The sequence below is a fragment of the Spermophilus citellus genome, assembly GCF_964194105.1.
Source record: "Spermophilus citellus genome assembly, chromosome: 10".
Lineage (NCBI taxonomy): Eukaryota > Metazoa > Chordata > Mammalia > Rodentia > Sciuridae > Spermophilus > Spermophilus citellus.
The window spans coordinates 25,076,642-25,087,031 of record NC_138197.1 but is presented as its reverse complement, the minus strand read 5'-3'; the positions used below and the strand labels follow the sequence as shown (position 1 = coordinate 25,087,031).

Here is a 10,390-nt window from a genome sequence, read left to right as displayed (position 1 = left end):
ATTCATCGTTACACAGAACTAACTTTTGGCTTTGTCAATCTTTGCTGTTGTATATGTATTTCCTATGTCATGAATTTTGGGGGTGGGGTGGGGGAATTAAACCCAGGGCTGATTTACCACTGAGCCACATCCCTAGCCCTTTTAATTTTTTCTTTTGAGATAAGATCTTGCTAAGATGCTTAGTGCCTTGCTAAATCGCTGGTCCTGGCCTTGAACTTGTGATTCTACTGCCTCAGCCTCCTGAGCTGCTGGGATGACAGGTGAGCGCCACCGCATCTGGCTGCTTTTGTCTTTATTATGTCCTTATTTCTACTTTCTTTGGGCCTGTTCTGTGTTTTGTTGTTTTTGGAACTTCTTAAGCTAAATAGTCATATCTGTAAGAAGATCACTAACCTAGTTAGTTTCACTAACTTACCTGTAGTCTGCTCACAGGCCTGCTGGGGATTCTGCAACTCCCTGTGAAGGTGGACCCTGTCTCTCCCCACCGCCTTCTACTCCCCAATGGTGGGTAGTGGGAGGCCCACCTGTCTTGGATGAAAATGGAATGGGGGCTTTTGGAGAAGGAGACCAAGTCAGGTCTCTTACGAAGTTGGAATGAAGAGATGATCTTCTGGGTATCCTGACTTTTCTGTGACTAGCTCCCAGCTTTCCCAGAGCCAGGCTTGAGATCAGTCAGTCCTTAGGGTCATGGGAGCAGGAAGCCCTGAGGTGCTAGGGGTTGGCTAGTGGGGTTAGACTGCCTGGTTCCTTTGGGAACAAAGCACACAGACCTGCAGGGGGAATGGGAAAGAGAGAGTTCCCTTCCCTCCTCCCCATCCTCTGAGCTCCAGTTCTTGTTTCTTCTAGCCTTATCCAGAATGGAATTTTCCTGCTAGGACCAGTTCTGGACCTGCCCCCCTCTCTATTCCTGTTTTTTCTTTTAATCTTCCTGCCTCCAAGCTGGGGCTTGGGGCCTATCTCTGAGTCCCTGGGAAGAGAAGGGTGCAGAAAAGAACTCAGCCCTTGGCCCTTGTGGCTTTGGGGCTCTGGCTGAGCCTCACCTTCTCCTGGAGGAAGCACCTCCCTGTTCTCTGAAGGGTCTCCCTGGAGGGAGGGCAGAATGGAGCTCTCTCTTAAAGCAGCTAAATGCATCCTGGGGTGGATTGCCCTCAGGATGCCTTTCTTCCCAGTTCTCCTGGTTTATGTCTGTGACCCTGGCAGTCCTATGGCTTGCCCTGTAGGTAGAGGAAAAGACTTCATGGGAGGTGAGTGGATAAGTGAGGGGACCCAGTGGACAAGATATTTGGTTGTCAGTTATGTGAAGTCCTAAAGAGAGCAATCCTAGGCATCCAAGTGGCTTTTGTTCCACTGGTAGAACAAAAGCAGAGCTGTTTTCCATGAGGAATCTGAGAGCAGTGACAGGGAGGAAACCCTGTGACTTCCTTCCTTCGAGGTGCCTCCGCTAGAAAAGATATCATGGGCCGCCTGGCAAGTTTATTGCATCCTGGTGTCAACAACATCCTGGTGATGGATGGTGGTTCCGGAAAGCAGTGATCAGTTAGCCACATCTGTAAGGACTGGGAGAGGAGGGCAGATATGCCAAGGCACACGGCCATGTTGATGTTGCTGTCAATCTGGCTTCAGTTTTGTGGGGTTTGTGCTGAGGTGTGAGAGGCTGTCAGTTGCAAGACTGACTGGCAATAAGCCACAGAATCCATCCCATTATAACTTAAAACCCAAGTCTTCGTGGATTGGGGTCCCAGGGGAGGAGGTGGACAGTAGACTGTTGTTATGGTCTAAATATGAGGTGCCCCCCCAGAAAAACCTCACGTGATAGATAATGCAGGAACATTCAGAGGTGAAATGATTATGAGAGCTGTACCCTAATTAGTGGATTAATTCATTTGATGGGTTAATAATTTGAAAGGAGTACTGGGTGATAACTGTAGGCAGGTGGGGTGTGTGAGGTGGTGTGCCCCAGAGATTATATTTTGCCCCTGACTCCTGTGTGCTCCCCAAGCCCCCCTCTCTCTCCTTGCTGGCTCCCATGAGGAGAGAAGCTTTCTTCTACCATGCCTTTTCACCACGATGTTCTGTCGGATTCAGGCCCAGAACAATGAGGTTGGCCAACCATGCACTGAGACCTCTGAAACCATGAGCCCCAAATACACTTTTCTTCCTCCAAGTTGTTCTTACCAGTCATTTTGGTCACAATGATGAAATGCTAACTAACGTAACTGCCAGCTGGCTAAGCTACCTGCCAAGCCCTGGAATGGATTCCTTTTTCATCAGGAGAATCACCCAAGTATAGTTGTTGGGACAGCAGGTGCCCCATGTTGGGGTGGCTGGGCCTCACTGTTGCTGGTGTCTGCTTCCTGGGTCTACTGTGATGGCCTGGGTCCGCTAGCACCGTTTCCTGTGCACCCAGCCTTAGTGCTGCCCCCACCTCTGCCTCTAGGAGCCGCCCGACTACCTGTCCCCACGCCACTTCTTTCCCTGCTCTGTGCTTCTGGTAACTATCTGACCTGGATAGAATATTTAGAAGACCAATTTGATGATTTCCTCAGTGAAGGCGGTTTTTCAATCCATTTGTACACTTGAGTATGATTTTTTTTTTTCTTTCATGCAAGTAAATTTATATATCAGGTTGTGGTCCTTGGGCAGATTGTCTTGGTTTCCGTCTCATGAAGATCTGTTCATTCCAGTCTGTAGAGAGGTGGCCTTGAACATGTTCACTGGTCCTCAGACCTGACCCTGACTGCAGAATTCCCTCCTGGGAGAGCCCTGTGAAGTTTCATTCTAATGCAGGCCTTCCCCATGACCCCTACCATGTCACCAACCTCTACGTTGAAATAACCGGTCCATTTCTTGTTTCTTTTGGATGGCACCCCCAGTGTGAACTTGTAAGCAGGAGTTTTGTTTATCCCACTCACTGTGTATGCCCAGACACTTGGAAGGTGGAAGGTGTGTGCTGGCCGGCAGGTGTGCACAAGCTTGTTATTGAATTCACCCTAGTTTCTAGCACTGCCATCTTGTTTGGCCTGTTGCTCTCAGCCAGAAACCGATAGATCCCGGGACCCCTTCCTGCAAAAATTCGGAGTCAATGACCGATGAGTGTGAATTTCCACCATCACAAAAAGGATCAGAGCTTTCCATCTCAATGGCAGATGGATCCAGAGGGATTTGGAGGGTTTTGTTAGAATAGGATGGTGTCCATTCTCACTGGAGGGATAGATGACTTCAGGGGCCAGAAAGTTAGACCAGGGTAGCCCGCCTGCATCTGAACAGTGGGGTTCTTTTGGCTGCAGGCCCTCTCCCAGGGCTGGGCTGAGCTAAGTCCCCTCCGGGGTATTCTCAAGGGGTCAGTCCTCAGCTTCCTGGGTCATAGAATTCCCAGGATAGGACAGGTCCTAGCTGGCTTCTGCTTCTTCTGGAATTTCCTATTTCCTGGGAAAAGTGTGAGGTCCCCTCCCCTTTTACAGGGGACAGTGGGACCCTGGGGAGGGCACTAGGTTTGTCTAGATTTCTGGGCACTCGGAGTTCTGGTCCCCAGGAGAGCTGGGGGCCTGCTTTGCAGGTACCATCTTGACCCGCTGTTCTCCTTCCTCAGTGAGGTCCTCTGATGACTCAGCAAGGCTCTTTCTTCTGTCCCCAGTTAGGAGAAAACAGGACCTAACCGTGGAGCAAAGAGCAGAGCTGGGCTGAGCGCTGCACGTGGCTCTGACTCAGCCAAGCCCTTGTGTCTCTCAGGAGCCCACATTTCAGAGTCCCCTCACCCTGTGTTACAGCCACAGGCTATTGTCTTATCCTTCTCAGAATCTTGGCATCTCTGGCAGCTCCCAGCAGGAGACCTGGCAGGCACGTGATAGGGCTCAGGAAATGTTTGCCAAATTGCTCTCTGTGGCTCCAATTACGTTCCCCAACAATGCTCCCCCCAATCTTTCCACTGGAACCTGTTGCCCCTCCATTTCAGGAACAGTAGACCCCAGGGGCTTGTCAAACCAGACCCTGTCATTAGGTTTTACACTTGGGTAACTGAAAATCACCTGAGGTTAATGATCCAATCTGGTCAGTGGGATGGGCTCCCCTGACCCACCAATGCACCCTTGCTCTATGTGGCAGAAAACCAAGCAGGCTGGGAGGGTCCTAGGCTCCATCCCCTCACGGCCTCGGTGCACACTGATTGTTGTAATACTCCTCCCTCTGCAGCTGCCTCCAGTCTCCATTGTAACCTGGTCTCTTAACTGGCTCTGTGTGTGTGTGTGTGTGTGTGTGTGTGTGTGTGTGTGGTGATAGCAGCGGTGGAAGAGGCAGATCTGGACCCACAGGCAATCTCCTGGCCCTGCTCCCCAGCTCTGCCCTAGTGCACCCCCATTAGATGACCAGTGCTTACTTTCCCCATCCAGGACTTCCCAACAATGTCACATAAATACTTTATCCTGGAATGGCTGCCACAGTGGAGGAGAGCAGCCTGACACCCCCAGCTGCCCCAAGAAGGCAGTGGAGAGCAAGAGTCCATTGGGTGGAGGGAGCCCATCCCACTGACAAGATATGATCATTAACTTCAGGTGATTTTTCACCTGAAATCAACTCCCATAGGCTGAAACCCGATGGCAGGGTCTGGTCTAGCCAGCCCTGTTTCCTGAATGAAAGGGCAACAGGTTCAGGTGAAAGATTGGGGAAACATCAAGGGCGGAGGGCACCAGTACATCCTCTGACCCGACCCTAACCAGGAAGATGCTCTGATTTGAGGTGGGTCCTCCCTCTGTGAAAACAAATGAAACAACAGACACAGTTGGCTCAAGTGACATATTTCAATATAATCTCTAAAACTCTATGAATTGAACAGATAAAATACCTCTGGGCTATTTTGTTACAAAATATTTGCCATTTGGATTAGTTGCTGGGTGCAGCCACCCTGACTTTTCCTAGAGAGGTGTCTCTCCAGTGGGGTGAACGGTGTACGCGGGGAGGAGGGGCACAGCGAGAAGGGACATATAGCTGAACACAGGGACAGACGGATGGATGGTTGTCAGGGAAGCCTACTGGGCACAAGAGACATCCTGGCAGGCTCTGAGGGACAAGTGGGTGAGGGATCAAAGGCCCAGGGCCGAAAAGTGTGTGTGGGAGCAAGACATCTTTGTGAACAGACAGACAGACAGGCAGGCTTCTGGGACAAGCTGCTGGGGCCGGGCCTGTTTCAGGCCTGAAGGTGGGACTTGGCCAAAAGCTGGTGGGAAAGCTAGTTTCATCCCCCACTCTCAATTCTGGAGTTGGGGCCAGGTGGATAAATTGGGAGAGGGGACCAAGTCCCCTAAAGTAAGGCCTAGAGAGTTGATGAAGTGGGGCCATCTTGGGGTGATTGGGTCTGGGGGCTCAGTCAGCACTCCACTGCCCTCTTGGGAGAGCAGGAGGGCCCAAGGGCATCTCTGCCAGGCCCTCTGGGAGGACTGAACCACTCTCATGGGGAGGGACAGGAGGCTTCTCCTAGGTCTCTGTGGAAAAAGACAGAGACAGGTCCCAGACTTAGCCTGCTGGCTAAGTGGGTAGGGGAGTTACAGATGTTGGGAATTCTGACTTCCCCTGACGGTGAGGAGGCCCAGCTGTCTCCTGCCCTCGGTGATCAGGGGGTCAGAGTCCCTCCCTGCTCAGAACTGCTGGGTGCCCATGACCCCACGCTGATCTGCTTCCTCTGCAGATGGAGTACACACATGTGCCAACCCAAAGACCCCTGCCGTGGAAAGTCAGGCCTTTGGGGGGCAGTGTTACTGTGCCCATCAACAGGAAGGGAGGGCACTCTTTCAGCTTGAAGCATGATGTGAGCAAGAGACCTTGGTCCAGATGATGGGGACCAAGTTGTCTGGGCTGTGCCCCTTCCTCGGCAGCCCTTGGCATCCACGGTTCCCACCCCACAAATATATTTAGCTGCGCTCATAGCTCATTCTTTTATAGCTCATACCCTGCCTCCTATTCGTAATTTTCACCTTCCTTCAAGATTTATCCATTTCCATACTGCAACTCTACTTCCTCTCCAGGCCCTGACACCTCTGAGCCAAGGGCGATGAGGTGTCTGACCTGTGCACCCCATCTGTCCATCTGTCAGCTGCTCCATTCCCCAGGCTTTGACTGGAACATTCCTGTTACAGAAAAGACCCTGCAGGGGGCCAAGGCAGCCAGGACAGGGAGGAGCAGATGGGCTGGGAGCCCCAGGGGAGCCAGCAAATTGGCTGCAAGTTATGAGTTATGGAAATTGGGCCGACAAAGACAGAAATAAACTCACCGGGTGACATCATAATGACGTCTGGGTGACCACACATGTACATAAGAAACTAGGTCATCTGGCCTCTCCGAGAGCCAGGAATCATCTGTGCCTCCTACCTGTCCCAGAGTACTGCAGGCTGGGGTGTGCAGTAGGGGCTGGGAGAAGCCAATTCAATTTAGACTTGGGCAATATTCACTGTATCTTTCTGGGTGCTTTAAAAACAGGCTCTGAGTGGGAGATGGGGTGGGGGAATCTTAATGAAGGAGCGACAGTGGACTAGAGACTGGCCTGGCTTGAGATAGACACTTCCTGGAAGGGTCATGACTGGGGAGGACGGCACTACCCCTGTGGTCTTTGAGGATGGGCTGCCTTTCATCTGACTGGGGAGAGGACACTTCCCTGGGCTCCATGTGGCCACCTGAGGTTAGCTCTGATTCTGCTCTGCCCTGGGAAGTCAGCAAGCTCTGCTTGGCTCCTTTGCAATTTCTTCTTCTTCTTCCTTTTTTTTTTTTTTTTTTTTTTTTTTTTTTTTGGTACTAGGTATTGAACCCTGCTCTACCACTGAGCTACAACCCCATTTTTTAAATTTTGAGAAAATTCACTAAGTTGCCCAGGCTGGCCTTGAACTTGCATCCTCTTGCCTCAGCCTCCTGGGTTACCAGGATTATAGACCTTTGCAATTTTGAGAGTCCAGGACTCTTAGCCATCCCTACTGGAAGTGGGTCCATACCTTCCAGAAGGGGCACTATTTAAAGGCTGGGGGTAGCAGGGGAGATGCAGTGCCTCTGGAGCCCCACTTCTCCTGCCTGCCTCCGCACCCAAGCCTCTCCTGGAGGCCACAGAGTCATGCAAAAAGGAGCCCTGCCTCGGGACCAAGTGGCACCTCTGCTAGGCAAATCACTGCCTCATCCCCTTGTTTCTGCTTCCACATTGGTTCTCAAGTGTATTTATGTGCAAGGGCCTGTGTGCTCTTGGCATTGACTGGGTATTATTTATGGGCCAGGAGATTAAGAAATGCTTTTAAAAAGTTCATTTGGCAGATATATGATCCAGCAATTCCATGGCCCTGTTGACCTGGCCCAGAGACAGCGCAGTGCTCCCCTTTCCCTTTCTTGAAGCCCTCCTGGAGTCAGGCCAGCTCAGGAAAAGCCCCAGGAAGAGGAGAGGGGGGAAGACATGGTCAGAACAGCCAATGTCTTGGAGGAACCATGGAGAAGTCCCCTGAGACTGCCAGGCTTGGGGGACAGGGGCAGCAGAGAAAGTCCCCCTTCTCACATCTCCCACTCACTGGTACCTACAGGGACCAGGGTCTACTCTCCTCCACTCAGCCACAGATTCATCTGGTCCTGGGGCTGTGAGGCAGCTGCCTTCCATCCACGGCTCTGCTGCTGGCCACTGGCCACTAAGAGACTCAGAGCTGGCCACCTGTTAGTCCCTCATCTCTGGTTTTCTTCAATTCATGGTCCTACTGGGGAGAGTGGTAGCCACAGGAAGAGGAGTTGTCGCCTCATCTGGCCATGTGGGCCCAGGAGTGTGGGTGGTGTCTCCCCCTCTTGGGGGAGGGGGTGCTCAACTGAGTAAGGGGAGGATGTTTGGACCAAGCAAACCCATGTGCCAGGGATTGGGGTTCTTTCCGAAATGACGGTGATCAGTGACCAGGAACACATCGTGCCAGGGTGTGGGGAGCAGCGAAGGACAGCCCAAGTCCCCCCCAGTGGACAGCTCTCCTAGGACAGTAGGGTGCTGGGGGACAGAGTCTACACCAGGCTCCTTGAGCCGCTGGAATAGCGGCGCCGATGCAGCAGGGAGCCCGGTGGGCAGAACTGGTGTGGGTGGTTGTAGGGGGGTGGGGGCGGGGGCAGTGGAGGCTGGTGGATGACCTTGACCGGGGAGCCTGGGCCGCCCAGAGGTGTGGAGCCACAGGAATCAGAAGAGGATGAGGCGTAGCAGGAGAGAGCCTGGCTCAGCAGGGGCTCCATGCGGGCCAAGCAGGGCTTGTCCAGGACAATGACTTTGACAATTTGCTGGCACTGCACCAGGGTGCCTGGGGGCGTGGGTGGCGGTGGCAGCGGTGGGGGCTGCTCTCTCAAGGGGCTAGGCTGCAGGTCTGGCAGCTGCGGTGCTCCCCTCTCGGCCCCCAGCCCGGGGTTGTGCTGGGACGTTTGAAGCCTGTTGTGAATTGACACCTAGTTTAGAAACAGCCAGAGAAGCATGAAATGTTACAAGACTAATTCCCAGCTGCTAGGACTGGCTACCCTGAGCCTCCCTTGGCCTCCCTCCCTCACTCTCAGCCCTTTCTCTGACCCGCCACCCATCTCTCTACCCAGAGGAAAACTGGTTCTGACTCTGGCTCTTGTGCAGCAGGGACAGAGGAGGTAAGAGACCGTCCACAGGCAACCACAGCACTCCAGGCCTCAGTTTCCTCATCTGTGAGATGGGTTCTGCCTGAATCTGCAGTCTGATTTCATGGACTTGCTGGGAAGCTCTAGGTCAAGGGCTAACTCCTTCCTACGGCCCTCTGTACTGACCAAGCTTGAAAGGTAGGGGTAATAATCTGTATCTGCTCAGGGCCTCCCAGACACTGTGTAGACACTGTCCCGGATTGGGCACAGGGGCAGAGCCTGGTGTTTGGGATTCTTCAATCCCATTTCCTCTTTCCAGCTTCGCTGAAGAGGAAGCCTCATTGCTGTTGACCTAAAGGTGCCCCAACTTCAGAATGCTGGGGACCCTGAAAGGGGGTGTTCTGGGCCTACCCATCCTCCTAGACTCCTCAAGCCCATGACGCTGAGTTCAAGAACAACCCAGGCAGCCAAGGGCAGAGTCAGGCCCCACCCTCCTTTCCATCTCAATCTGGGCTTTGCTACAGAAGGGGAGAGGCTCTCCTGTTTATCCCTTGGGTGGAACAGGAGGAGGTGACCTGGATGGTAAGACTACGGAGGTCAGTATGAACTTCCCGGGCCTCATCCTGCTAGCAGGGCAAGGTGGAGAAAATGGGCAGCAAGGGGGCTAGAATTTTCTGGAAGGAGAAGATTTAATTCCTTATCTTGTTCCATGCCACACCCAAGCCCCCAACCTGTAGATATGACACATCAGATCCTCTCCAAACACTGGGCCTTTTGAGCTGGGGTGGGTGGAACCCTTCCCCTCTGAGAAGGCTTCCTACTGGGCTGTCAGCTGTCCCTGGGCACCACCTGGGGCCAGTTGCTCACAGTGCAAAGGAGGACATTGAAACTGCAGGGAGGGGGACTTATCTCAGGCCTAGACTGGGTGGTCCCATCCCAAACTATCTCTGAGCTCTAACCCAGCATTCCCTCGTTCTGTTTATTGCTAAAGGTATAATTTCAGGGACCCCTTTTCTGGAAACAGGTCCTTCCAATGGGTTGCTTCCCTCTCAAGGCTCCCCACCTGTGCCTTCCCCTCAGGATTCTCAGGCCCCACTGCCACCATCAGCACCTGACAGGCTTTATCCTTCACTCTCAGCTTCCTACTGCACAGTCCTAGGCTGACTGTCCAGGTCTGAGATCCCCCTAAACCAATGGAGGTGCCTCAAGACACATGGCAGGAGAGGGCACAGCTGGGGGCCACCCTTCCTCTCACGGAGCCTCTGTGGTCCTCACTTTGGCAGAAGCCACTGCCGGAGGTCATGGGCACCTTCCCCCACCTGCTGGTATTTTGAACTATTCCCCAGGAGATAAGTGGCTTGAGAACAGCCAAGCTAAGCTCAGGGCCCATCTGCCTCCCTGTCCCCACCTTCACAGTGCTCCCTCTCAGGGAGAACACCTGGTCACTCAGCCCAGACCCAACCTTTCTGGTCCTCCTCCTCGGCTGCTCCCAGGAGGCTGGAAGCTCTTGGCTTCTTCCAGCATCTCCCTCCACCTCCTGCTCTAGTTCTCCTCTGCTGCACTGCAGCCCCCACCCCAATCTGGGTCCTTTGTTTTTGATGGTCAGTAAGTGAAAAGCAGGACGTGACAGCAAAATTCCCTATCACTTTAACCCCCTTCTCACCTCCCTGCTCATGAAAGAAAGAGAAGAGAGAGAGAGGATGGAACATGAGTAGCAGCTCAGAATAGCTCAGAGAAGATGGAGAAGCGCCTGCCAGAGGGCTCGGCCAGGCAATGATGGAGGAGAGGGCAGAGGACGAGAGCTTGG

At 53.0% G+C, this 10,390-nt stretch overlaps 1 protein-coding gene across 2 annotated transcripts in view; it reads right to left on the bottom strand.

Moving 5' to 3' along the window:
- Positions 1-7,998: 7,998 nt before the first annotated feature.
- IQSEC3 (IQ motif and Sec7 domain ArfGEF 3) overlaps positions 7,999-10,390 on the bottom strand; it is a gene marked incomplete at both ends in the record, with an annotated part of 103,443 nt that continues 101,051 nt past the window's right edge. Inside the window, one exon of one of the 2 annotated variants that reach the window (XM_081310908.1) lies at positions 7,999-8,427. In XM_081310908.1, the coding sequence (XP_081167034.1) occupies positions 7,999-8,427 (429 nt within the window). The remainder of the gene's footprint in view (positions 8,428-10,390) is intronic. The other variant, XM_081310907.1, reaches the window with a different exon arrangement.